General features: G+C 44.2%; 7 protein-coding genes and 1 pseudogene across 13 annotated transcripts; 3 read left to right on the top strand and 5 right to left on the bottom strand.

Annotated features, from left to right (window-relative positions):
* Positions 1–987: 987 nt before the first annotated feature.
* On the bottom strand, positions 988–5778 carry LOC101775009 (phytochrome-associated serine/threonine-protein phosphatase). The gene is made up of 10 exons (XM_004969557.3): positions 5474–5778; positions 5128–5274; positions 4946–5013; positions 4141–4198; positions 3392–3502; positions 3256–3306; positions 2504–2647; positions 2323–2418; positions 2110–2181; positions 988–1349 (listed from the first exon to the last, which is right to left on the bottom strand). The coding sequence occupies exons 1-10, from the start codon at positions 5552–5554 to the stop codon at positions 1266–1268; spliced, it is 912 nt and encodes a 303-aa protein (XP_004969614.1). The 5' UTR covers positions 5555–5778; the 3' UTR covers positions 988–1265.
* A 929-nt stretch (positions 5779–6707) lies between these two features.
* LOC101774617 lies at positions 6708–13703 on the bottom strand (annotated as a pseudogene).
* A 230-nt stretch (positions 13704–13933) lies between these two features.
* On the top strand, positions 13934–19035 carry LOC101772978. Of its 6 annotated transcripts, none has more exons than XM_022826844.1 (13): positions 13934–14089; positions 14184–14282; positions 14417–14501; positions 14668–14707; positions 14944–15004; positions 15163–15216; positions 15393–15546; positions 15692–15788; positions 16106–16215; positions 16741–16847; positions 17160–17270; positions 17381–17559; positions 17701–19035. In XM_022826844.1, the coding sequence occupies exons 1-12, from the start codon at positions 14003–14005 to the stop codon at positions 17495–17497; spliced, it is 1122 nt and encodes a 373-aa protein (XP_022682579.1). In that variant the 5' UTR covers positions 13934–14002; the 3' UTR covers positions 17498–17559; positions 17701–19035. The 6 variants fall into 6 exon arrangements, with proteins under 6 accessions (XP_022682579.1, XP_022682578.1, XP_012701974.1 ...); XM_022826843.1 differs by having other exon boundaries at positions 14638–14707; positions 18609–19035; XM_012846520.2 differs by having other exon boundaries at positions 14638–14707; positions 18446–19035.
* LOC101773950 (reticulon-like protein B9) lies at positions 18290–20605 on the bottom strand. 2 transcript variants are annotated; one of them, XM_004969556.3, is made up of 5 exons: positions 19690–20604; positions 19400–19580; positions 19165–19306; positions 18852–18921; positions 18290–18752 (listed from the first exon to the last, which is right to left on the bottom strand). In XM_004969556.3, exons 1-5 carry the CDS (start codon positions 19784–19786, stop codon positions 18586–18588), a joined length of 657 nt encoding a protein of 218 aa, XP_004969613.1. In that variant the 5' UTR covers positions 19787–20604; the 3' UTR covers positions 18290–18585. The 2 variants fall into 2 exon arrangements, with proteins under 2 accessions (XP_004969613.1, XP_022682580.1); XM_022826845.1 differs by having other exon boundaries at positions 19400–20605.
* On the top strand, positions 20469–21032 carry LOC101772571 (non-specific lipid-transfer protein 2). Its single transcript, XM_004969553.3, has one exon. It carries the CDS (start codon positions 20508–20510, stop codon positions 20796–20798), a length of 291 nt encoding a protein of 96 aa, XP_004969610.1. The 5' UTR covers positions 20469–20507; the 3' UTR covers positions 20799–21032.
* Positions 21033–22234: 1202 nt separating this feature from the next.
* LOC101767893 (non-specific lipid-transfer protein 2P) lies at positions 22235–22939 on the top strand. Its single transcript, XM_004972049.2, has one exon. The coding sequence runs from the start codon at positions 22412–22414 to the stop codon at positions 22715–22717; it is 306 nt and encodes a 101-aa protein (XP_004972106.1). The 5' UTR covers positions 22235–22411; the 3' UTR covers positions 22718–22939.
* A 168-nt stretch (positions 22940–23107) lies between these two features.
* LOC101767491 (LEAF RUST 10 DISEASE-RESISTANCE LOCUS RECEPTOR-LIKE PROTEIN KINASE-like 2.5) lies at positions 23108–24117 on the bottom strand. The gene has a single exon (XM_004972048.3). The coding sequence runs from the start codon at positions 24097–24099 to the stop codon at positions 23224–23226; it is 876 nt and encodes a 291-aa protein (XP_004972105.1). The 5' UTR covers positions 24100–24117; the 3' UTR covers positions 23108–23223.
* Positions 24118–24573: 456 nt separating this feature from the next.
* On the bottom strand, positions 24574–25572 carry LOC101767087 (acidic endochitinase-like). Its single transcript, XM_022826711.1, has one exon. It carries the CDS (start codon positions 25570–25572, stop codon positions 24574–24576), a length of 999 nt encoding a protein of 332 aa, XP_022682446.1.
* Positions 25573–26439: the final 867 nt, after the last annotated feature.

Below are 26439 nucleotides of genomic sequence, written 5' to 3'. Positions count from 1 at the left end.
AGACAGGACGGGCCACCTGAACGGTCATGAGAATTGGGAAAAGGAACAAGCACAGCACAGCCTCCGCCTGCCAAAAGATGCCAGCAGGCTCAGCAGTCTGCTGTTGTTTGACCTGCGGTGGGGCACAGGCTCGCACTCTCACCGTCGCACGAGCAGTCGAGCGCACGAGACAGGACACGACCTGACACCTGACATGCACGGCGAAGCTTTGTTTAACCGAGGGGAGCCCCGGTCACGTGAGGACGACGACGATCTGAGGCCGCGGCACGGCGCGCGGCGTCCAAACCCAAAAGCTGCCCGGGTGGGCGGGGAGGGCAGCGAATCACGGGTACATCTAACCGAGAGCAAGGAAAAAAAAAAGTGACGGCGGCCGGAGGGCGATGCAAACGGCGATCGCTGTCGGGCGCCGGTGACGCGGCTTGGTGCCCACCCCAAGGCGACGTTCGTGCGCACCGCGCGCGGTCACTGAGAAGTGAGATTCGTTCGCGCCGGTGGGCGGGCGAGGGAGGAGACCGGCAGCGGAGGGCATGCCTTCTCCGCTCCGTTGGAGGAGCGGGCAGGTGGGCGACACGCCCTGCGCCCGTAGAGCCCGTAACCCCCCCGCCGTGCGGCGCAGGCATCTTGATCTGCTCGTGGCCTCTGCCGCGCAGCGAACCCGCGCCCTGCTTGGTCACCGGCCACTGGCCGATGGCGAGCAGATGCTTGGTAGGTATGCGTGCTGGATGGTACACTTTTAAAATCGTCGCAACTGTTGCTTTCATGCGCAACCCGGTGATGAATTCGGTTCCGTGTGTCTCACGTTAAACGCTTGCAAATAAGATTAAGAGTGGTTTATCACACAGAATCAAACTGCATTACATTATAAATACCTGGAGCTATCCAACCAAGAATATATGCCAGGAAGTGCGTACACGAGATGTTTTCAAGAAAAATATCTTACTAGGCGAGTGCAAACTAAAAGGAAAATATCACATCAGAAATAAAATAAACAGGCAGCAGAAATTTTTATGTTGCACAACGCATGCGCGGTCCACGATGATAAATAGCACGTGAAATAAATCAAGAACAAAACTTGACGGTGTCACTGAAGGGATACAGTAACATATGACTCCCGATGGTCTATTGTACATGTGGTTAAAAGAAAATGGAGAAATCAAATGCATCATATTGCACTATGATCTGAACCTACAACAATAAACACCTCTGGTGGATCTTTTAGCCCTTACAGATTTAAACATTTGACTTCTAAAATTGTACAATTGAAGTCAGAGGAAATATGGGACTGCGGTCCTTGGGCCTCGCATCTGGTTGTTCTCCTCTGTCTCCGTGAAGAACTTGACGTCTCTTTCCTGGCAACAGAAAAGTACACAGCATTGATCAGCATCAGCTACATCTCATTACACCTTGGTTTAAGTTAAGCAAAGCGCAGTGGAGCATAACATGCCAACCACCATGCAGTCATAAACAAGATACACGACAATTGGTGATGCAAAACTAGGAGCAATCAGATGTTAATGCGAAAAAGAATCAGAGGTCTGCTGGTACTTATTGACAAAAGCAAGCAGACTTTGCCTTTTCATGGCAACTTCGACCCCTCTTCCTCAGCCAAGACAAACCCGCATATGCATAACTGTTGCAGATGAACCACTAAACCACAAAGTCTACTTGATTCCCCAAAAAAGCATGGTTGATGCAGAAAGACAACAATTTGCTTATTTCATTGACGGTCCAACTGAAACCCTACCCCTATTCAAAAGACTACGATTTATTCCTTATTTTCCAGCCCCTGCCTATCAGCTATCACTAGCAAGCATAGAAAATGTCTTAACAAAAACTTGGTGTGTTGCAGAACAAAGGAGAGACCCCACCTAGATGTACTGTAACATTCACTTGTATAACCACTTCACTAAGATCTAAAAATATTGGCCAGAAACACCGGTTGCTTTTCTGTTGCCCATTCACAAAAAAATCTCTCTGTACAAAAACTGCTTGTATATATGCACAATAAAACATGCTGAAGATTGAGCTGAACTTATTGTATGAATTTACTCAAGAGTAATCAGGTATGCAGAAGACTTCAAGCAAACTCTTCTAAATGAAAGAACATACCATCTTTTCATCAAAGCTTAGTATGGAGGCTACATTGCCACATCTGTAGCAATAATTAGGTGCAGACCACACCTGGAAAGAAATAGTACAAACAAAGCATCATAAACAATTCAAATGTAACAATTCAGTCATGCTGAAATAAAAAAAATACAAACTACTAATATGATGCTACCAGTATCTCGAGTGACAATCTATGTGGGAATAAGAACTCACAGTCACAAGGCCCTTCTCCTGAAACATGTACTTTAAGCCTTCCTGCACCAGCTGGTGAGCTCGGCAAACTAGCTCGATACCGTTAACAAAGTTGAACTGCATAGCAAAAAGTGGCATTTCCAAGGACTGAATAAAAGGGCGATTCGGAATAATAAAATAGCAAGAAAGATTGTATGCACACCTCTGCTGTGACTCGTGATCCGAACAGCCAACCTGCACCACGGGGACTAACAGCCCATGTCTCTATCTCTTCAGGGTCACTCCACATAAGATCACAGAAAGGACCTTCGTGGGGAATTTCACAATTGCGATCAATTGTTCGTATCTAGTGATAAAAGATAATCAAATGTTTAATCTCATCGAAACATTTATTCATAAAAAGCAACAGAATCATGTACTCTACTATTCTTCAGAAAACAAGTCAGAAATGCTAAGGGCCAAATCAACCCCAGAATCAGATACTCTACCATTCTTCACAAATATGAGTCAGCAATGCTAAGGGTCAGTTACTTTCCAGTTCATTGATGATAACCATTCTTACTGTACAATTAGCACAACCAGTGCATTGATGATAACCGTTCTTACTACTGAAGGAAATTATATAGCAAACGTTTTTTTTAAAAAAGAGTTAGCACAACCAGCTGAAAAAAGAACAGAGAAATCACTGAAAATAATATATATAAACTGTTCACTCATTCAAAAGTTCTAGCAGACATGCACTGAAACATTGATTTGCATCATTGGTGACAATGGAAATTTCAAATAGTTGTAATAATTTCATCCTTTCATAGACCAAGTAAAATATATTTCTACTTCACATATTTTCACTAAGTATGGCATACCTACAAGACAGGAAATATGGAAGCTATAAACATCTATGTTGACCGATGAGTATAATAACTATACGAAAGCTACAGAAGAAAAGTCACGAACCTGATCAATAGTGCGTACATCAGGAGAAAGACCGCCATGAACACAGAGGACCTGAATTCAGCATATAATTTAAGTATGACTTGTCCCAAATAACATGAACTGACAATCTGCAAATTCTTTGCCCAGAGGAACTTACTTGTCCATTAATGATTGCTGAAAGCGTAAGGTAATCAAAAACATCAGTGCAGTACCGCCATGCATTGGCATTCCCATACTTTCTCTGGCACTCATCATAGAAACCATACACCTAAAGATAAGTCACAATAATATTAGCATGCCTGCATGATAAGTGCTAAATAAGCATTTCATGTGTATCCAGCTATTTGTGGTACCGAATGGATACAAACATGCGATGTATGTTACAAGCTAAAATATATAGCCATATGAAATCAAAATGAGGGGGCAGACCACAAAAAAAGGAGCAATGTTGATAGATAGTTTATTAGGCACTGGCTAAAGAAAGCCTAAGCATGACAGACAGGCTAATTACATGATTGTTACTTTAAGTAGCATAAGACCTCAAAATTCATAGATGTGTAACTTGTATTGGTAGATTCACAATGCACCATGAAGCCAAGGTAAGATCATAGTTAGGGTATCAGTAACAATACCATTTCCCTAGAATGATACCAATATGTACTGAATTAATTTCGAGCTTTCTAAAATCAATATATTATGCTTCACGCAGATGTTTCTTTTTTTTTCTTCTCTCTTTTTCCCCAATGAAACCTTAAACAGAATCAAATAAGACCAAAAGTGCTCTAAGAGGCACCATGCAGGGTGACTGGATGGCTACATGACCTTTTAAGTTGAGAGCAGAATATATTGTACTCAGGACATTTAGTTACAGCAAAAATTATCAGTATCACCCATACCAGAACATACCTGCGTCAATTGCCTACTTTCATGATTTCCACGCAGAAGGGTTATGTGAGCTGGATACCTAATACCAGTCAGAAAATTCATCGACAAGAATTAGCCATTGACGGTGACAATTCTTGGAAAAATATCTAAATGGGAGCTGAAGTGAAAATAGAACAACAAAGATTACGAGAATAATGCTATCATTAGAGTGTTGGTTCATTGGGAAACTATATGGTGAGAATGGATGCTTCTTTTGACACGTGCAGTTCAAGCTGCCAAAGGTCAGGAAGAAATTTCAGTTTCTATGTTCAAACATTGCAAACTCATCATTCCACTACCACATATGTCAGTACATTATAAAACCTGTTTCAGAGCAACTCCAGAACATCATTTGTATTTCTCAGAAATAAGAACCACATACATTATTTTGAAGTTTCTGACTGCATGGTAAACTAAAAGCTAAATTGTTCTATAGACTATCCAAGAATTCAGGAAAAATAGTGTGAAAAGGCGAGTCACGAGACTCACGGCATAGTCAGTCAGCAATTAACAATCAATATAAGCCAATAACCTAATTCTGTCTAGTAAGCTACTCTGGTTATTTATGTTTCTCCAACCATGTATATTCCATAAGAAAACAAGGTTTTTATACTACAAATGATTATGAATTGGACCCTCAGTCTGAAGTAGTAAGGTTGCTAACAAGGCAAAAGAGTGAAGCAGCTGCTACATCAGAAGCTAGGCAGCTGAAACATTGAACTTTTCGACAATCAAGCAAACACTCGACTATCTCCAAACAAGAAGAAACAAGAAGTTAACTAAATACCTTGCTTTTAGTAGCAAGAGAATGGTGAAAACCTCCAGGCTGTTGAAGCCACGGTCCACAAAATCACCCTGCGAGTGAACCACAGCTCGATTGAGGAGAACAGTATCATGATAATGGCGAATACATTATCACTGCTCACAGGAAAAGATAAAAGGGGGGGAAAAAAGCTCCACAGTCCGCACCATGAAGATATAGTTCGTTTCGGGGACGTGCCCACCGGTCGCGAATAGCTTCATCAGATCATGGAACTGCCCGTGGATGTCACCGCACACCGTCACGGGGCTGTTCACCGGCTGAACATTCGACTCCTCGATGAGGATCTCCTTCACCTGGACATCCGGCGAAACAAACAGCAGTTACACACAGATACAACCAATAGACACAGCAAAGGCAGCCCTTTCCCCACATCTACCTCTACCCACTAAGAACCCTAACAACCCAGCGCGCGCGCGGGGCCGCCCGAGAGAGCAATGGGGCGAGAAAAACCCTAGGCGCGGAACGAGCGAGTCAGAGAGTAGAAAACTCAACGTATTCGCAGAGGGTCTGGAGCTCGTGCTCGGCGAGGTGCTGGCCCTCCTTGACCTTGGAGATCCACAGATCCAAATCCATCGCAGGGGCGGCGGCCAAACGGGGCGCGGGGGGGATTTGGGGCGGAGGCGCGGGGGAGCTCGCTGGAGAGAGGGTGAGGCCCGCCCTTGGTTATTGGCGCCGCCTCGATCGCGGCCGGGGGCGGGCGGCGAGAGGGGAACGAGGAGCGGGGGGAGGGGACAGGAGGCGAGGTTGTGATTTGCGCCTGGCTTTTTGGGCGGCTGGCTGGCTGGCTGGGCTGGAGTGAGGGCAAATCGAAGAGCGTCTTTGCTGGCTCGCTCACAACCTCGTGCTTGCGACTGCACGAGACGACGGGGTCGCAAATTGGATGGGAGACTCGTCAGCAATTTCCTTTTTCTCCTTTGCAATTTTGTTTTGGAGTATACATAGGGGGCGTTTGGATGCCAGGGGCTAAACTTTAGCCCTGTCACATCACATGTTCGGATGCTAATTAGGAGGATTAAATATGAGCTAATTATAAAACTAATAGCAGAACCCCTAGGCTAAATCGCGAGACGAATCTATTAAGCCTAATTAATCCATCATTAGCGAATGGTTACTGTAGCACCACATTATCAAATCATGGACTAATTAGGCTTAATAGATTCGTCTCGCGATTTAGCCTAGGGGTTGTGCAATTAGTTTTGTAATTAGACTATGTTTAATACTCCTAATTAGTGTCCAAACATCCGATGTGACAGGGGCTAAAATTTAGCCCCTCCTTGCCAAACGCATATATATCTGCTTCAGAAACTGTAAATGTATAATAAACATTACTTCACTATATGTTTCGTATTGAAAACAATTTTATTAGACTATTACTTTATTATACACCTCTTATTATATCTAATAGAAAATAGCGGCCGAAGTGACGATATCGTCCAAAATGTTGTTCATAAAGTTCGTTGGTGTATCTGACATGAAGCCATTCCAGTTATTTGATGGATTTGACGGGGCAAGGGTGGACGGTAGTTAACCATTTGATACATGTTTATCTTGAAAATTTAAATAATGTCGTGTGCAGGCCTCATTTCTATTTAAGGGCATAAAGAAGGAAATTAAGCATATTAGGAAAGTTGCACCATCAAAAATGAACAAACGTTGCAATGCTCATGAACAATAATCACAAGACATCGAACTGGTAACCATTGACCATACTGCATCATACACAGGATTGTAAAATTCAATTTTTTTTGGAGTTAAAATATTAAGGCCAGTGCCAGGTCGTTGCAGCTTTAGCGTGCTTATAGCTCAATATGCATACAACCCTTACACAATATTTACATTTTTCAAGAAGACATATATCCTCGTTTGCGAACAGAAAGCAGCAGGCGTAAGCCAAAGACCAAAATTGTCCTCGATATAATAGCTCAGTAACCTTGCTCAAAACGAGGGCAATTGCTAGTACGGTTTGCCCTAACAGAAAGTGACAGCTTTGCATAACCTGGCTTCTGTGTTAAAACCAACGACATTTTCATGCCAAGCAAGAAGGTTCTCATGAACCAGGTCATTGTCAGCAAAGCATAACAGGCTACACAATTTCTCTGGCATTCTACTGGTAGCACTTCTTAAACAGATAATGCCTGTTTGATGGGTCCTTGGGGTTTCTTCGGAGCACCCTTCCCCTTCGTGCTGGAAGAACAGGACACAGGCGATGTGCATCCAGTTAAAGATGAGGTTGGATATGGCACCAAATAAAAAAACAGAGGAAGAGTGGATAGATGCAGCACCTGTATTCCAAATAAACCCTTCCACCGGCTCCAGAAAAGGCACTCATCGATCCGGCAGAGCGACGAGCTTTCAGAAGAGCCTTGCCATCAGAATCTTCTTCCAAGTGCTCAACGCCAATCATGTCATCCCCTGCGTTCAGCACCTGTTGGAAGTGGTGAATGGGGCATCTGCACACAGTCAGTAACAACCAACAAGGGAACTATGACCTACAACCAAAGGGGTACAGAAATGCCCACCTTGCCTAAAAGCTCAAGCTGTTCATCAAGCGTGTAATAGCTCAGATTAGGTCCTTCTTCAGGTGGCGTCAAACTAGTGATAACCTGGCAAGTACAATATTTCATCACTAAAAAGTGCCAAAAGAACAATCTCAGCAGGTGCGTGCAGCTGCATGTACTATGGGTAAGAGTCAAATTACAGTATAATTCTTTACAACTTAAGAATGCTCCAAAGGCCATACCTTGAAGCTATATCCCTGGTCAATAAGAAACTGCTGACTTTTTGTTGAGTAGTACATCTCCTGCATCAGCAAAAAGAATGTCATCCTGATATACTGAACATAATTTACAGGGCTGTCATAACATACATGCATGCTGGTGTTTCCAGTAAAAAAAGGGGGAAATAATGAGGAAATAAGTAATCCAGTGAGACTAACCTGTGTGTCGGTTGACACTAGAGAATAGAAAAAAGCATTGTATTCTTCTTTTCCTCCAGCCATCCTATCTTGATGCTTACCCTGAGGTCACAATAATTTACAAGAGATTTAATGAGAATACAATTCATGATACTCATTATAGGACTGTTGCAGTTTAGATCTAAGTCTTCCAAATAATTTATGTATCACTTTATCCCCAATCTAGGCCACATCAAAGTGACTCTCATAACTATAAGCTGAAACTGAAATCCAGGTTGGTAGCCCCACACTGGTAAATAGGATAGTGTGCAAATAAACAACCTATGTGCAACTACTACAAATACAAGGTCAGCAGGAGTGACAATTTAGTTGCAAGCTTTGCCACAGCACAACAGTAAATTTGAACCAATATATTATGTTGGATGTCAATCCAAATTTATAACGTTGAAGTTTACTGTGTTAAAAGAATTTCACCATAATGTGTAATTTATGATGACTTCTTAATGTCCAGAATAATTGAGTGTCAAAAGGAACAGAAACATCCACACAGAATAATTTTGAATGCCAAAGGATCAAATGCAGCAATTACAACCAGCTTGTATGTAAAATGAAACAAATGGTCCAATAGTACCTTTGCCCTGAGAATACGTCCCAGACGCTGAGCTTCTTGACGCCTTGAACCAGCATGAGATGATATTTGTATGATAACATTAGCTTCTGGGATATCAATCGAGTTATCACCAACCTAACAGGAAATAGCATATAGTCACCAACATTGCTGACAGTAAGTTGATTTGAAATACATATATAATATTAGATAGTCAGTAAGCACACCTTTGAAAGGAAAATTGTATGGACTTCTGGACTGTTCTTGAATTGGTAGAGAATTCTTGTCCTCTCCGCATGGCTGAATGTGATTCAAAGATAAATAAGCGCAAACTAGAGGAAACTAGGTATCTGCATAAATGTAAAGTCACCTTGTGGCACCATAAATCATTGGCTTGCGGAGTTTCATTGCATAAGCTGTTAGTGCAAATAGATTGTCAGCAAACACAATTATCTTGTCTCCACGTTGTTGCTCATGGAATCGAATCAGGAACTCACAAGCCCTGAACTTGTTTGGATTCATGACATAAAGTACCTGGCATAAGGGCAGTAAGATGTGATCCTCAAAACATAAGTTAGCTTCCAGGAAGACGAGAATGAAATTAAAGAAAATGGAATTCCAATCAATGAAAATTCATATATGTACTGATGTCCAAAGTATAAGAGTGGTATGTCTTGTTGGAGGTGAATAGCTAAAGGAAACAAATCAGGTCGACTATTGCATAAAGGGAAAGGTACAATGGGAATAAAATAAAGCAATAGTGGAAACTGGAATACATGAATTTGCAATCTGGAAGGACAAAAACTTATATAAATTCTCTGCAGGAACCTATGACAAACTTCAATATGGGTTCACCTGCTTCTTCTTTGAATTTTCCTTCTTCAAATATTCAGCAAAGAACTCTTTGGTCATGGGACACCATACTTCTTCACACTGCACATTTGCAATAAATCCACCTTTCACTAAATCCAACCAATTCGCTTCATACAGTTTTGGTCCAATTAGAAAATTCAAATCGGTAATGCGTTCGTCCTCTCTCACAAGGGTAGCTGTGATAATTTTAATATAATGAGTTTATGATATGTCATAAAAGCAAACAGTGAAACCATGCAGGATTATATGATGGAGACATACCAGCAAGACCAAGCTTGCAGTGAGATTTAGTGATGCTGATGACTTTTCTAAACATATGTGCAGGGACAACGTGAACCTGAATAGATACACAAGAAAAGGAGACGAAAGTGACACTGCATTATACTTTATTAAGACATGGAAGAATAAAACCCCAATGACCAGATTACAATAGACCAGCCCACCTCATCCATTAGAAGCAAACCCCACTCTCTGTTTCGGATTTCTTCAATAATCTTCTCTGAGTCTTCAGACCGTTTACCACCAAATGCAACCATGTTATATGTCGTCACAACCACACCTGCCATCTAAATTTCTCCTTGTTATCAGATGTAAAACGACTAATGTGGTCATCTTTTATAGTTGACCAAAGCTTGAACTGAAATGCCCATTGATCTACGGAGACAGCATTTGTGGCCAAACATAGACAACTTTTCTTAATACGGCAGGCTGCAGATACACCAACCAAGGATTTGCCAGCACCACAAGGTAGCACAATAATGCCTGACCTTGTTCGTCCTGCATAATTACAAATTAAATCAAATTAGAAAAGCTAGCATTCACTGCATACAAGTATCACAAATTGTTTACTCCATGCAAAAACCAAAAACTTCTACAATGGAAGGATTAATAAATGACCCAAGGGAACAAAATCATTAGCTAAAAAGAGCAAGGAGAATTTGGTTTACATCCTTAGTAAACACATATTTTGCTATCAGTTAAAAATTTGCAACATCTTCACTTAGTATTCACAACATTAAACAATACTGGACACCTTATAAACAAGGCATTGCAAGACCATTGCACAGAGAAGGCACATTTACCTTCATTTCGGACCTGGCTGCAAATCAGGATGTGCAATCGGATAAAAGACCAATACTGGGCTTTCAATGCTAATCACTGGGAAATTCTTCAGCCCAAACTTTGTGGCCATCTATAGCTCTCTAACAGAGTACCAACTGTTTGAAACTCAATTTTGCATAAGCTTTACATGATGAACTTACCGTTTCCAAACATCTTGCTGAGACTCTTTTCTTGATATGGCCTGGGTCGTGCTTGCGGCTTTAGCTCCATGTCCAAATCTGGGTTTACCTACAATTAAAATTGAAGCGGAACTAAGTTAAACTTTAGATCCATGAGCAGCTTTGTGTTAAAAATACTTTCACATATTATAACTTCATTAGATTCTAAATCATATCACAATAAAATTCAGTAGTAAAAGTAGTGTTTCCAAGATCATGTTCATGTCCAAAATTGCCACTTTTCTATGACCAGAGGGAGTAACATTTTCTATTGGTGCAAGTTCATCTACATTCCATTAGCAGGGATCAATCCCACCCCTTGACCCTTGTATTATTTGACGTAGAGCTAAGGTGGTTTGAAATTTCTCCTACCCTTTCATTTGACTTATTTTCTTTGATGCATATGTGCATCTATCACATTCCTTTGACCTGGGCCAACCCCAATTTTTGCATTCTCCAACAAGAGGTACTGTGGTTTGCAATTTATCCCATCCTTTTGGTCTAAACTTTTCAGTATTATGATCATCGTTTATCGATGAAAAAAGAACAGAAAAACAATATGCATTAGCTGTTCCCTGAGAAAAGCTTACAGTGTCATTTCTGAAATCATACTCCTCCAGCATGGGGTAGTTCAATGCATTTGGTAAGCACCGTTGCTTGACGTTCTCAACCTGTGTGAGATAAATGGAACATCAGTCCCTCAATAACTTTAGTGGTTCCCAACCTTCAGTAGAAATGAAGAAATACCTGAGAGGGATCAATCTCAAAAGAATGTGTTTCCTTGTCTTCAGTTGCAGCAGCCAATTCCATTCCATTTAACAACTCTTCATGGCCACTAGCTTGTCCAGATGTTTTGCTAATAGTAAATGAAGATGCACCAAGGGAATCCTGAAGGAAAATTAGAATAGATTCATACGTCGTTGAGAAGCAAACAACTAAGTTAAATGGATAGCTGGTTTAATGTAGACAAATTAGCAGGGAAACAACTTTTATCACACAGAGGCTAGTGAGGTAGGTAACAAACATTTCCTAAGCTGCAATGGTTTCAAATGTCCAATATGATTACACACCCAATAAGTTGAGAACCAATATACTCAAAACCAGAAAGAAAACAAAGAAACTGATGACATGAACACAATTGACATTTTCACAGTGTGCAAATTCTCCTCTACCTGACACTAACTTCAGCTTGATATTATACATCCAAAGTAAATAATACCTCAGGAGATATCCTAGCTTTTGATATAACATCATCGTTCAGGAGGTTACTCAATACCTGCACAAGAGATGCCACAGTTCCCTCAACAAAGAAAAAGCGATAGAGCTATCAGAATTCTTTATACACAGGTCAAGTGATATGACCTCAGGAAATGGAGACTCGACAAAATATCGATTCTTCTTCAAGACAAGCTTCACTTTGCCGTAGTTAGCAGTTGATCCGTGGATGAAGTCAATTATTTCACGAGGCAACTTAGTCTTAAGAGAGTTTACTCAAGACACTAATAATAGTGCTTGTCTCAAGTCCTACTGAGACCGCAGCATACAATGAGTGGGGAGTTAGATTGTACTCATGCATAGATTCTGGCCTGCACAACAAAAACAAGGTTGAATTTTCAGAAAGAAAAGTTGGAAACCTTCATTGAATATATTCAAGCATTTAACACATATATTCATTTCAATATCCAGAGCACCATGGTAGCTCAGATACAGTTACAATTTAGCTTACTATTGTTGCTGACTTGCTGCTTCTTTGAAGTAACAAGCTCAGGATATCTCTAATACACCATTCAATCCTCAAAACTAAGCAAGTCCTAGTAATTATTACCTAGGAAACAAGGGTAAACATCTCGCATAACTTTGGTCAAGTTTAGATAGTGTTCACATAATATTTGTTTATTCCAAATCCACTCACAAACAAATTACACCAGAAGCAACAAAACTCTGGAAAATGCCATAGCTACATTCAGCGTAGCCTTAAAACCTAAAGATCCATGTAACCATGCTTAATTAAATTGAGCAAGCACCACTGTCTTTCTCCCTCCCAATTCTCAGCATATGTATCCCTCCAACCAATTTCACACAAATTCCTTCAAATGACATCATGTTGACTCTTATGTCGGGTTTTGAATGGAATGCAAAATTGCAAGTCAAGAAATCCTGTCTTGTATATAGTCAAAATTCATCTCCTGGTCCAAGACATCCAAAGACAGACTTGCGGCTAGTGTGTTAACAATGTGTTCTGGATTTACCAGACCAATCCTATCCAAAGCATGGACATCTTACTACAGCCCAATTCATGCTATCAGAACTCCATGGAGAAATCAACGGCTCCAATTCAGGTTGTGAGCCATCTGGGTACAGCCATGACAACTCTGAATTAAAGGTGCAGCTGGTGGTATTCAAGTATGGAACTGATTAAAGCGGACCTGCACACAGGTTCGGCAATAGCGATAAGGAAATCGAATGCCTGCTTGTAGAGCGGCGAGAAGGTCTCGAGGAAGATGCGTCCGTCCGCGCACGCCCAGAGGGGCCGGTTCGCGTGATCCGGCTTCAACTCGAGCTTCGTGAAATCCCTCTTCTTCACCTCCGTATCCGCTGCAATAGAACAAAGACATCCACCCCCAAATCCCTCAAATCGATCAGAAGTTCAGAAGAAACCCCACAGATTTGGGGATGGTTCGCGGATTTAGGAGGGGATCAAGCGCACGGTGGGTACCGTCAAGGGCATCGTCGTCGAAGTCATCGGCGTAGTCGAACTCGGTGCTCTCGTCCACCGGGGCCGCCTTCGACGGGGCCGAGGACTTGTGCCGCTTCGGCGCGCGGTGGCGATCGCCTGCGGGGTAGAAGAGAGGGGAACGACGTCAACGCGAGATGTGTACGAGGGCGTTCGTGGAGGAGATGGGGGTTTAAGGCCGCCGCCTCACCGTCGCCGCCGGCCATGGCTGGGGCTGAGGAGGAAGTGGCGCCACTAGTGGTCGGTGCGAGTCGATGTCGGAGAGGACGGCGGAATGCTGTGGCGGTGCGAAGGCGATTCAGCCAGCAATGCGTCGCGAACTGCGATTGTTGCGGTTTCGAGACCCCTACGTGGGCTTTGAAGGGTTGCGGGCCAGGGCGGAACGTGCGGGAACCGACATTGGGCTGTGGGCCTGGCCACCTGGGGTCGGTTGCGAAGGCCGTTGCGTAAACGGGTTCTGAGGGATCCGGCCCACATAAGAGTTTTTTTTTCTACATCTACAGGAGGGGAACTCTTCCTTCAAAAAAAAAAAAGGAGGGGAACAGGACAAAATCCTCCCGTCGTCTCGTCCCGTAGCAGCTCGCCCAAGCCAACTGCGTCCACCGGGATCGCGATGGAGAGCTGGGTCCGCGCGGTGGTGGAGGCCATCTACTCCTCTCGCTCCCAGGCGGTCATCTACCTCGCCGGCGGCGCATCTCAGGTATCCGTACCAGCACCTCCCGGGCCCCGCGCGCTGTAATTTTCCCGTCAAATCGGCCATATTCCCAACTGCTCGGCACCCCCATTCGGCGCAGGCGCTCGGCTGGCTCCTGTCCGTGCCCGGCGCGTCGGGCACCGTCCTCGAGGTCGTCGTGCCCTACTCCAGGGCCTCCATGGCGCAGCTCCTTGGCAAGGTAACGGAATCGGCACTCCCGAAACACTCTGCGCGTCCACTTTCGAACCCACAGTCAAACAACTACTCAGATGTTATTGGCTTATTGCTGACGCCTGACGGTACTGTTTGCACTGACCGTGCTTTGATGTTCAGATGCCCTTGCAATTCACCAGCAAGCAGGCTGCAGAGGACATGGCACTGGCCGCGTACAACCGAGCACTCAAGCTTTCTGGGCCAGGTCTGTGTGGCTTACTTTACTTCGCAATACTTGATCATTCTGCACATGACTCTGTAGCTTGCAGAATTGCACATTTGCACCTAACATCATCTATCCTTGCTGTAAATTTTGATGTAATTGATTGGGGTATGCATAGGTCTGCAAGTTATGGGTGTTGGATTTACAGGGTCACTTGCAAGCTCACGTCCAAAACATGGTGACCACAGGTATGCCTTGCAACTAGCCCACTTCACCAAGTTAGAGCAGTGGTCGTGCTAGAATCTTGGCTTAGCATGTGAATTGTGATACGATACGACCATAGGAGCCTGAGCACACAAAATTCTCATCTTTCGAGGAATCAGGGGGGTATTTATCTTTTCACTGTTATGATAACATCTATAAGTTTGTTAATCCTCTTTCTTGAGTGTCCACTATATGACATCTGGTTCGCGTTTTGAAATAGGTTTTATGTGTCAACGTGGACTCACAATTGCCTCAGGACATCACATGTTACCTTGTCAAAGGTACAACTGTACAAGCACTGTTGTTCCTTCTTACACTTTAATAAATTGACGCTACTTGTTAGTCTTTTTAGAACTTGTTAGCAGAATAGAAAATAGCAGCAATCCACTATTATTTATTAAATTGTGTTGCCTCATGCTACCATAATCTTTCTTCCCAGGGTTTACGGAGCAGAGAGGAAGAAGACGAGGTTTCAAGCTGTTTTTTGCTTAAGGTTTGTTGCACCTCACTAGATGATATGTTCTCATTGGTAATATTGATCAAGTTGAACATCATAAGTTTGTAACCAACAAATATAAGCAACCAATCCTGATCATGTCAGGATTGGCCAATTTTATGATAATTGGCATTCTCGGAGGTAGCACTCATTTTTAAGAGTACGTATTGTAGGCAATAGCAGATACCTGCAGAGTATCTGCAACTATTCAGTCAGGCATTCAAGAACCTGAACTTCCAGAAGAAAGCACGGAACAATTTGATGAAGATCAAGAGCTCCAACAAGTCATTGATGGGCAAGTTTGCATGAAAGTCTATCATTTTGCCGGTATATTTTAGCACTTGGAGTTGTTATGTTTTTCATTCTAGAATTTCTTCCATTTTCATTCTTGAATCATAGTGTCCTTGGTCGTTGTTAGTTCTATTGTTTCTACAACTCTTCCATCTCTGAATACTCTTCTTCTTTAATGTAGCTCCAGTGGAAACGAACTTCAATAGGAAAGTAATTCTACCTGGTTCATTCAACCCCTTGCATGATGGCCACCTTAAGCTGTTGGAAGTTGCATCAAGGTTTGATTTTCTTTTGGAGAAGCTGTGAATAAATAGAAACATTTCTACTTTTGGATTTGGGCATGTTAAAGACTAGCAAGGGGAAAAAAATCAATAATGGCAAAGTGGAAATGTGAAAATGATTTGTCACAGAAAATTACTTGTCAAGAGAAGGTTTTCTATGTTTTGACAATTGGCATGTGGCTCCACAACACTATTTCCATATAGCTGTCTTTGTACCCAAGATATTGGATCTTCCACTTCTGTTTTTTTTCCTTGTTTTATCTTAAAAGAAAGAGTAAATTGCCTGATATTTTTAATGGATCCACTTGTTGTAGCATGTATGATGATGGGCTTCCATTCTTTGAGATATCAGCAATCAATGCCGATAAACCTCCACTATCTATTCCAGAAATTAAGAGGCGTGTTGAGCAATTTAGAAAAGCAGGTATGGCCCAGCATCATGTACAATTATGTGCCATGACTTCGATTTTGCAATAACCCTAGGACTCTGATCAGATTGCCATGCCAAATGTGGTTCAGTTTGCGGTTACAGAGAACTGGAGTCTTGTTTACCATTCATTCATGTGGGCTGCGGCCATGCATCTTGGTGATACTTGAATAAAAATGATTTCGCGGGAGCTCTTTACATAAGTGTCCAGTAGTGTTTTTCCTAAGTTTTTGTTTATATTACCATTGTACTCCCTTCGTTTTTAAATATATGACATTTAAGACAAGTTAGTTAGTTCATTTTTTATCTAGTTAGCTTGTCCTAAACGTCATATATTTAAAACCAAAGGGAGGATAAAATAGTGATTGACAACCTGGGCAACCAATTGTTGGTTGCTGAAAGTCTGTTTAATTGCTCACCGATTATTTACTGCTTTTGAGGGTCAAGCTGCTCTTTTTTAGAACTTTACATGGATGGGATTTGCTGGGGGAAACTCACCCTGTTGTTCTCTTTCTGTTACAGGGAAGAATGTGATAATATCTAACCAACCATACTTCTATAAGAAAGCGGAGCTTTTCCCAGGAAGTGCTTTTATAATTGGTGCAGACACTGCAGCTAGGCTTGTTAATGTAAGAAGTTCGACAGTCATGATAAAACTACCTACCGGTTTAGTTTGTTTCCTTTCTGAAAGGATGTTTTAGGTTTTGGAGTCAATGATTTTATGTTTATTAGATAATAATATGCAACCCAAATACCCAATGTTCGAGTAGCAATTTGCAGTTTCTTTCATCTTTTTAGTTTCTTATCAGCACACTTTGTACTTACTTTTGAGCATAAATTGTGGTATTACCTTCACTGACAGAGTTTACTCGTTACTGTGTAAGTAAAATTGACAATTGGATATTTTGTTGTTGATACTGAATGAAGTTTATTCATTGCAGCCCAAGTATTATGGAGGAGATTACAATAGAATGCTGGAGATACTTCTCAAATGTAAAAGCACAGGTACCACTTTTCTTGTTGGTGGTCGAATGATTGAAGGAGTTTTCAAGGTATAAATTTAACTTGATGTTTTCTTTACACACTTTTTTTTGGGTGTGGGGAGAAGGAAGTGGGAGAGAGATCATCTGAAACACCATACACTACTTGTTTTGTTTTGAAGGCCCTTGAGGATTTAGTCATTCCAGAGGAGCTGAGCGACATGTTCATCTCCATACCAGAGGAAAAATTTCGCATGGATATTTCATCTACTGAATTAAGGAAAAGCCAAGGTCTCTGATGTTTTAGACATGGTCATATTCCAGATTCAAGTTGACTCTCCACAGTACACAAACATTTAAGGTACAAATGGATCTTTGCAAATAAATCATGCAATGTTTGATGCCTCGAGAATTCCTCATGTATGTTATTTAAATGGAAAAATTAGCAACAGGACACTGATCCTTAGATGTAGGACATTGAAATGCATTTTCTATGCTGTAGGAAGGTTGTCAGTTCTGTGAGCACGGAGGGTGGCCTCTGGTGCATGGCGGGGGCCTCCAAGCTCCAGGAACTCATGTCCAGGTTGTCCAGGTCGCTGCCTCTTGGAGCTTAAGCTCTGAAGGGCTGCTGGTTGTCTGTTTTGCTATTCCGTGGTGCGACCGTGAGTTTTGGTTTTCTGTAAGTGTGTGGGTGTGTTTATGTGTGTTTGTGGGGTTTGCCTGGTACTCGGGTTGGGTCTTTCTAGACTTGTGTACTTTTATTTCTACCTTAATGAAATGACGCGCAGTTCTCCTGCGTGGTTCAAGAAAAAAAGGACACTAGTTTCTTTGCTGCAGAGCCCTGCCTAGTGTCTTGTAGCCAATAATTTTTTTCCAGTATATCCCACAGCATATACCAAGAATGAAGAGTAAAACACATAACACTAGCGTTTCACATGTTAGAAGACAATGAATGATGAATGTCATGTAATCATGTTTATATTCCTTTTTTTCCCTAGACGATTAGGCAATCTTAGCTATTTGTCTTGCTGAGTCCATATTGGATGCTCTTTTTTCATGTGCTGTACTTATACAAACCCATGGTGTCAGAGTTGAAAGAGAAAACACCACTCAATTCTTATTAATGATCTGCTTTGTTGAGATTACAACATTATAGTTCATTTCATATTGATTGTGAAGTCTTGAAAATATGCTTGTATCCATGCATTGATAGGTACATTTGAATGCTGACAGTCTGAATTCTCCAGGCTCAGTTGAAGCTACTTCTTGCTTTTCTGGTTCAAACACCTTTGTACAAATTACAATAGGACCATTTTCGCTGGAAGCAATCAAATGATAGCTCATTCCCTTTCGAGGGAATCATTGATGTATCTTCAGGGAGTATATCTTATATAGGTTTTGACTTGACAGGGCCTCTTGGTATTTTGTTGAGCAAATTGGAATCAATCCTCTTATAGAACCTCTTGATGTCTTCACTACCTCTTGCAGCTAGATGGTCCACCTCTGTCTCATATCTTTGGTACAATGCTGGCAAAGTGTGAGCACACAAAAATCCTGTGGAAGTAAGTTGTTCAGACTTGTTAAATGTATTATAGCAATTGGTTTGTATGATCTTTGTGTGTTCATCTTGTTAAAAATTACCGCAGTACTCACCGAGATATAGTAGACTTGTGAAGCTGTAAGAACTTCCAATCTCAGACAATATTAGCAGTGAAAAGATCACCTTAATATTAGAAACAGCATATTGTTAGTCTAAGGTTAAAGTGTTGTAAATTGCCCAAAAACACTATAAAAGTGATGAAAAATAAAGGCAAAATAATGGGTTGCAGTTCAGTTACATGTGATTTGTAAGTTTTTTCTTAAATTCAAAAATATCACACGTGGATCTTGGCATATATCTTGACACTGGAAAAACTGTGACATGGTTTTTGTTATAAAGGTAGGAGAGTAATTGATTGTTATGTACCAAGAGGAATTTCTTCAGATCCTTTCCGCATGCAATGTCATGAAGAGCAGCGGCAGTGTATGCCAGTTTGTAATGGATGGTCTGTGCTATATGTCGGAAGGCATGTTCAGAGACGATGACTTCTGGGATTCTTGGAGGGGGTCTGCTATGAAAATTTGGTTAGTTGAGAATTGCTTCTTGTGCCTTTGTGTCACATTTGAATTTCGATAAACATCCAGAAGAAACAAAGACATACATGTTCAAGAGCGGCGCGGCATTCGACCAAATGAAGACCACGAGCATGGCCAAGATGGCAATCTGGGAAAGGAGCGGGATTACGTTGTATTCAACCACTTCGAACAGGTACCAGATCAACGTGGCCCCGAGGAGCACACCTGCAGATAAGTTCCTGTCCTTCCACAGCAGAATGTCCGCCACTGCGAGGGGCAAACAACGCAATCCATGAACACATGGATTCAGACAGAAACTTTGGTAATTCAAATGATGCAAGTTAATTGTCCAGAAAGAAAAGAAGAGCAGCATTACCTTTTCCTCCGCCAAGAAGCCTATGAATCGACCTGTGCCTATGGAACGGACCACCCACTCGTTCATTGCCGTGATCGTTAGGAAAATGAGGATGCATGGCTCTAAGAGTTTTTGACGATTAATCTCTTGTCTTGTTTTGTCTGATCGGTCTATTGCAGAAAGGGCGTCTTTATAAGCCCCCGAAATGCTAGTATAATTTTTATCTCAAGGGGGCGTAGATTGAGAAGAAAAGGATAGCTTGATCTGCAGGGATTGAACCATCGAGAGGAATAAACGAATGCGCGGCAAGTTTGCGTCAACCTGATGCTTTGCCTCAGGGCGGGGGATACTCGTTGTTAGGGACAAGAAGCAAGCCTGGCTGCCGCTGCTTGACCATTGGTTTGTGTTAAAAGGCTTCTGCCAGAACTCCCTTGTCGATATCCTCAAAATCAGAGGATCTGGCTCCCTATATGAGAATGAATAGGACTGTGAACACACCGATGAGAGTACGAGACCATGACCATTCAGTATGTTAACTGGAAATCTACTCGTCAATACTCAATACACTTGCAGTATGTGTACAGTACCTTAGCCTCGTCAGAAACTCAGAATCGTGATGGCAGGCAGCCCTTCATCAGGCGTGCTTCACCTAACCTGCACTGCGCTCGGTTGCGCACGCTCACACCGTGACTCACCTGCTGCGTGCTACACTACAATGCTACCGGGCGCCGGCCTACAAAAGCTGCGAGCAACTCTGCCCACTGGACGCTGTAGCTCCTGACGACTTCTCGTGGCCTTCCAGTCCCAGTCCAGCGAAAACCCCACCTGCGATCGTCGGGATGAGGCCGGCCGTCTTCCTCCTCGTCGCGGTGGTGGTGAGCCTCCTCGCCAGCCACGCCGCGGCCGACTTCTCGGCGCTGGCGCCGTGCGACGTGATGCAGCTGAACCCGTGCGCGAGCGCGTTCGCGGGGAAGGGTTCCCCGACGCCCGCCTGCTGCGCCAGGCTCAAGTCCCACGGGCCCAACTGCCTGTGCCGGTTCAAGGACGACGCCAACCTGAAGCGCCTCGTCGACACCAGGCACAAGCGGAGGGTGTTCACCGCCTGCAAGGTGCCCGTGCCCAGCTGCTAGTAGCTCTCTAGCTCTCCGTCCGCGGCGCGCGCGGGTCGCGAGCCCCTGATCGCAGTAGCTGCTGAAGCGTAGGTGCCGGGTGGTCAGAGTCGGCTAGCACAAAGGCTCTGAAATAAAATGAAGACGAACTTCGGCACACGAATGAAGAAACGGTTAAGTTAGGATGGTTTGAGGTTTATGTCGAATAAAGTTGGTCTTGCCATATCTGTTTACTTGTTTGTTCCGATTGCTTAATGTTCTTAGTTACTGGATGTAGCAGAAGTTGAAAAACTCATGTCACTAATGTCTAATGACCCGTGCTTCACCTGGGAAAGCGAGATGTTAGTTTCTGCTTGGACTTGGGCTCGGTTGCGCACGCTCATCGGCTCACGGTTAGCTGCACAAATCTCGGAGAAAAAAAAAACACAGATGAGATGGTGCCTTCGGGTTCGGGAAAGGTACATTTGGTCTTGCATTTTCTCGAGCTGACTGCGCCCGGAGGATGCTGAAGAGCCACTTTGGTTGTTAAGCTGACAGGCACATTTACGTATCCTCGGATTCACTATTTGCCACCAAAACCACTACACTAGCCAGCAACAGCGATCACTACTAGATTTTTTAAACATTTTTAGAGTGCTTTTGAAAATCGCCGATGGTCACGACTCGCTAGTCTTCTTTATAATTTTCTTAAATACCCATGAAGCTTTTAGTGTAATTAAGATATTTTTCAAGAGTAATTTATTAAATGGATGATTTTTTTTAAAAAATTGTTGGTTGGGGATTCTCAGTTGCTATAATTTGTTTTCACACTCAGAAATTATTCAAATTATATTTACAGTATACATTAAACCTCTGCCATCATACATATATTCTAGTGAAGGGAAAATTGGATCCATACCAGTGAGGAGATCGATGGGAGCACCTGCTGCTTTAGTAGGGGTATATATGTCCTAGTTAATAGAGACTTCACAGATGTGGTAAGATTCAAACAAATGTAACATGCAATTTTGATGTAACCTTTCAATGCCATATAGCTAAGTTTGAATGATGGTATATTTCTAAAGACACAATCTTTCAATGGTACATATCTAATTTTCCCTCTAGTGAATGTTGTTCCTCACTGCTACATTAGGCTCTGCTAACTCAATGAAACACAGTGTATATGCAAACGATTATACATACATTGATACACATGCACACCCTATGAATACATACATGCAACCCTACCCCTATACATTTCCAAGAGACTAAAACCGGCTAATCCTCAAGACTGATAAAGTCACCATTAGCACTTCGCTATTGACGAGCACGTTACCTATCAGCCTACCACCGAAAGAATACTACTTGCATTTGAGCACGCAGTCAAACAACTTTGTCATTATTGCAGTATTCAATAACCTTAGTGGAGTACGCCGCAATCTTATTACTCCAAGCCAGCGAGTAGTTCAGAATTCAGGGACCCCAGGCCGTCAAGTGAACGACCGTGTGCAGTAACGTTTACGCGACGGTGCAACACACTTCCCGACACGAGTCGAGGCCTGGGACTCTCTTCAAATACCGTTATACCAGCCCTCTCTCTTGGCCCCAAGCCATTCCAATCGTTGCCAGCCGATCGCAAAATTCGCAAACCAGCCATGAAGATGAAGCTTTACGAGATCCAGTTCCTGCTCCTTGTGGCTTTGCTCGCCGCTCCCTTCACGACGGTGTGCCGGGCGTCCAGGACAGGGCGGCCGCCGACGTGCGACCCGCTGGCGCTGCGCCCGTGCGCCCCGGCGGTCATCTACGGCGCGCGGCCGTCCGGCGAGTGCTGCGCTAAGCTCAGGGGGCAGATGCCGTGCCTGTGCAGGTACAGCAAGAACCTCGACCTGGGTAGGTACATCAACTCCCGGGAGGGCAGGAGGATTGCGGCCGTCTGTCGTGTCCGGAGGCTCAGGTGCTAGGCTTGTCTTACCTGTCTGTAACCGATTTCCGTGTGACGCCTCTTGCTGTTCCCTCCGAATCTCCGTCGGGGCTCTGTCGATTACTTTGTGTACTTGCTGCTGCCTGTTGGTGTGTGGGCGTGTCAGCGTGTGGCTGTCTCTTCAGGTGTTGTCTTTGCAGTTGCAGTGAGATGGTCTGATCTTGTTCTGTCATGTTGCAGCTTATTGTGGACCTTTCTGTTGTCTTATGAAGATCTTTTTTTTAAAAAAAATTCCGGATTCACCTGACTCGCCCCTGAAATGGTGCAAATGTGCTGGTGTTGAAATGTTCCGAGCAGGATCACATGAGTGGTTTCTCAAGCAGAGTTACGACGATTGAAACCATTTCTACACTGTCGGTAGCACCACCTGAGCTCTCCAGAAAAAAAGAAGAAGATACAAATCCACAAGCATGTTTATCTTAAGAGCACACAGACACTGCTCATGATATGAACAATGCTTACAAGTTACAACCATGACTCCATTCCTCAAGAGATCCTTACTGGCAATTCCAAGTCTGTGCTGCTACTTTCCAACATCTCGACAACTCTGCACATCGAAGGCCGGTTCGTTTGCACAGTTTGTATGCACCACAACCCAACTATGATCATCTTCTTCACAAGATCCCTTGTCTCAGTACTGATGTCAGAAATACTATTGCAGAACTGATCCAGGTGTTCATATAGCCACTGAGCAAAATACTTGCTGGTGGTATCAGCACCAACACTGATGTTCCTTTTGGCCCTCACCATCTCAAGGACCATCACGCCGTAGCTGTAGACATCGGATTTACTGCTGATTGCTCCAAATTTCCTGGACACTACCTCAGGGGCATCATAGCCATCTCTTCCCCTGGCATCGCCAGTGGACCTCTTATTCTCTTTGCCATGGCATAAGTTTGCCACGCCCACATCAGATATCTTTGGGCATAACTCCTGATCCAGCATAACATTGCAGGGCTTGACATTCAAATGCAGAATGTTAGCATTGCCCTGTCCATGGAGATACTCCAGCCCCCGCGCGACACCGATGGCGATGTCAAACAGCTTCTCCCAGTAGAGCCATAGCGAATAATTGTCTTCTACAGAGTCATTGTTGCTGAAAGCATAGCTTTCAAGGGAGCCATTGTGCATGTACTCGTAGATGAGAGCTCTTGTCGGGCCTTGCAAGCAAAACCCCAGTAGAGGAACAACATTGACATGAGAAATTCTGCCGATGCTGGCGACCTCGCTCATGAACTCCTTGTCATCACCTTTGCTGTTCTTCAGCACCTTCACCGCTACCTGACAGCCGTCACGGAGGTTGCCTCGGTAAACATCACCATTGCTGCCATGGCCCAGTTTGTGAGCATAAGCTTTTGTCATCCTCTCAACCTCTGAATAAGTGTATCGTTTCAGACGCTGAGGTCTTTGTTTTGGCTGAGATGGTTCTGTCTTTGGAGCTGGAGGCGTCGTTGATCCCTCCACAGGAGGTGGTGTGCCACGGTATTTCCTGTGGCAGAGGAAGCAACTGCAAATAAGCAGGAACAGCAGCAGTACGCCAGCAACAGCAACTCCTACTATTATATCTGCACAGATAGCAGGGAGTTAAAAAGGCATGAAAATGAACTGTCAAATGAATCAATATCTTGCAATAGCTTGAGTTATGCTGCATATCTACAGATTTACGGTCACTCTATGGTAGTCTAGTAAAATAGCAGTTGGTGGTTGGATAATCTGACAAAGAGTGTTAAAAAAAAGAATCTGAAAAAGAGCAAAACTTACAGATCCTCCTTTCCTTATCTGAAGATGTGCCGCCCCCTGAAATTTGCCAATCAAACAACCTTAATTTGATGAAAATTATGACTGGGACGACGTCAACAAGAATACAAAAGCGTCTGACAGAGTAACACGATCAGTACCTGTTTGATCGTTCCGGTTTTGCAAGATGCCCTGCAGCTTGACGCTAAATCCAGTATCCTTGTCGTAGGAGCGGCTCCACAGCATGATGCCGCCGTAGTTGGGCGCGCCTTCCACCGCCGGCAGCACCTGCGACGCGAGCGTGTCCGCGTCCACGAACCCGCTGCCCGCGGCGTCCAGCGACGCTGGCAGGCCCAGGAACACGGTCGCGGAGGGCAGGCCCGCCGTCCACTGCCGCCACGAGCTCCGCAGCGCGGCGTCGTCGCCGGGCGCGTACTGGCACGGCGGGTTGTTGTAGAACTGCACCCACACGTGGTCGAACAGCCCCGTGCCGAGCGCCGTCGCGAGCGACGCGTCCGGGAACGGGCACTGCGGCGCCGCGGTGAGCATGTACGCCCGGCCCCGCGCGTCGCCCCTGTACAGCGACGTCAGGTTCCGGGCGAGGTCGTCGTAGTACTGGGACGGGGCCTCGATGTCGAAGTCGATGCCGTCGAGCACCGCGCCGCCGAGCGGGCGGGGCGCGCCCGCGACGCCGGTGCCGCCGAGGAAGTTGTCCCAGAGGTACGCGGCCACGCCCTGCGCGTCCGACGGTGAGGACAGGTTGTAGCCGCCGAGCGCGCCGCCGCCGATGCTGAGGAGCACCTTGACGCCCACGGACTGGCAGGACGCGATGTCGGTGGCGAGGGACGCGCAGCCCCCCGACGGGGGGTCGCAGTGGTCGGCCAGGTTGAGGACCGGGGCGCGGCCGTCGCCGAACGTGGAGAGGAAGGCGATGTTGACGTAGGCGTAGAGGCCCGTGCTGCAGGTGTCCCTGAGCGTGCCCTCGCTGGCGTTCTGGCCCCAGTACACGGCGATTTTGACGTCATCGGAGGCCGCCGCGGCGAGGACGGACGATACTGCAAAAAGGAGGGATGCGTAGAAGCGGAGCTTGCCGGACATCGTGGAATTGGAGATGGCACACGGCCGGCTGGCTCAATAATGTGGCGGGTGCACTATATTCTGAGGAAGCGATTGTGCATGTGGTTTACAGGAGAAAGTGTCAAAATGCTTTGCTAACGGCAAGGCAATCGCATATAGCAATTGCCGGGTAGTATCGCTGTCTCTAGTGCTGTAGCGCATGGAGTAGTCAGGAGACAATTGGACGTAGGGAAGCTGGTGAGCTTGTCTTGAGCTCAAGCACGCGATAATTTTTAAGCAGTGATAAATGTATGGAGCGATGGACATTAGCCAAACAGCTGTCGTCAGCGCGTAACGGTGTAATAATCGGTCCGGCGGGCTCCAGATATACCAAGAGGGAAACTGGGAAAGTGACACACTTTCACCAATGACATTTTTGTTCATAAAATTCAAGGACCAGCATTTCTTTTGAAGGAAGCTATACTTCTTTTTTTTTACATGGAAGTATGGAGTATATTTCTGTTCATAAAATTAGTTTAAAAAATGAACAAACTAGCTTATCCTAAACCTTATAAATTTAAGGACGGAGGGAGTACTTTGTTTCGTTAGGACGAAAATGTTTCATCGCTGGGCTGGGCAGTCAGTCACCTTTAAACAGAACACGAATGAGCTGCACGGTAACATGGCCATCATCTCCGTACTTTGTAGACCCGATCAGATGCGGCTGCGCGCAGTTCGCGGTTCCTCGTCTCGATCATGGTCGACCGGGGCACCTGCTGATGGATCAGTGCTTGTTGTCCCTGCTGCGGCCGCGTTCGCCGCCGCAGCTAGATCCTCAAGATTTTGATCCTGTTTGCAGTTTAAATCATGCTTACAGCTAAAATAAGCTGAAACTAGCAGCCAAACGGC

This window comes from Setaria italica, chromosome V, assembly GCF_000263155.2.
Source record: "Setaria italica strain Yugu1 chromosome V, Setaria_italica_v2.0, whole genome shotgun sequence".
Taxonomy (NCBI): domain Eukaryota; kingdom Viridiplantae; phylum Streptophyta; class Magnoliopsida; order Poales; family Poaceae; genus Setaria; species Setaria italica.
This window is presented reverse-complemented; position numbering and strand designations above follow the sequence as displayed.

What these genes read in the sequence shown, in the direction of transcription:
- LOC101775009 (XM_004969557.3), bottom strand. Translation starts at nt 5,554, where the DNA reads ATGGATTTGGATCTGTGGATCTCCAAGGTCAAGGAGGGCCAGCACCTC. An exon ending in AAACGAACTATATCTTCATG is followed by an intron (nt 5,014 to 5,127) that starts GTGCGGACTGTG and finishes GTTCACTCGCAG; the next exon opens with GGTGATTTTGTGGACCGTGG. An exon ending in GATCACGAGTCACAGCAGAG is followed by an intron (nt 2,419 to 2,503) that starts GTGTGCATACAA and finishes TTTGCTATGCAG; the next exon opens with TTCAACTTTGTTAACGGTAT.
- LOC101772978 (XM_022826843.1), top strand. Translation starts at nt 14,003, where the DNA reads ATGGAGAGCTGGGTCCGCGCGGTGGTGGAGGCCATCTACTCCTCTCGC. An exon ending in CTGTTGGAAGTTGCATCAAG is followed by an intron (nt 15,789 to 16,105) that starts GTTTGATTTTCT and finishes CACTTGTTGTAG; the next exon opens with CATGTATGATGATGGGCTTC. An exon ending in CTGCAGCTAGGCTTGTTAAT is followed by an intron (nt 16,848 to 17,159) that starts GTAAGAAGTTCG and finishes TATTCATTGCAG; the next exon opens with CCCAAGTATTATGGAGGAGA.
- LOC101773950 (XM_022826845.1), bottom strand. Translation starts at nt 19,755, where the DNA reads ATGAACGAGTGGGTGGTCCGTTCCATAGGCACAGGTCGATTCATAGGC. An exon ending in GCCGCGCCGCTCTTGAACAT is followed by an intron (nt 19,307 to 19,399) that starts GTATGTCTTTGT and finishes TTTTCATAGCAG; the next exon opens with ACCCCCTCCAAGAATCCCAG. An exon ending in ATCTGAAGAAATTCCTCTTG is followed by an intron (nt 18,922 to 19,164) that starts GTACATAACAAT and finishes TCTAATATTAAG; the next exon opens with GTGATCTTTTCACTGCTAAT.
- LOC101772571 (XM_004969553.3), top strand. Translation starts at nt 20,508, where the DNA reads ATGAGGCCGGCCGTCTTCCTCCTCGTCGCGGTGGTGGTGAGCCTCCTC.
- LOC101767893 (XM_004972049.2), top strand. Translation starts at nt 22,412, where the DNA reads ATGAAGATGAAGCTTTACGAGATCCAGTTCCTGCTCCTTGTGGCTTTG.
- LOC101767491 (XM_004972048.3), bottom strand. Translation starts at nt 24,099, where the DNA reads ATGACAAAAGCTTATGCTCACAAACTGGGCCATGGCAGCAATGGTGAT.
- LOC101767087 (XM_022826711.1), bottom strand. Translation starts at nt 25,572, where the DNA reads ATGTCCGGCAAGCTCCGCTTCTACGCATCCCTCCTTTTTGCAGTATCG.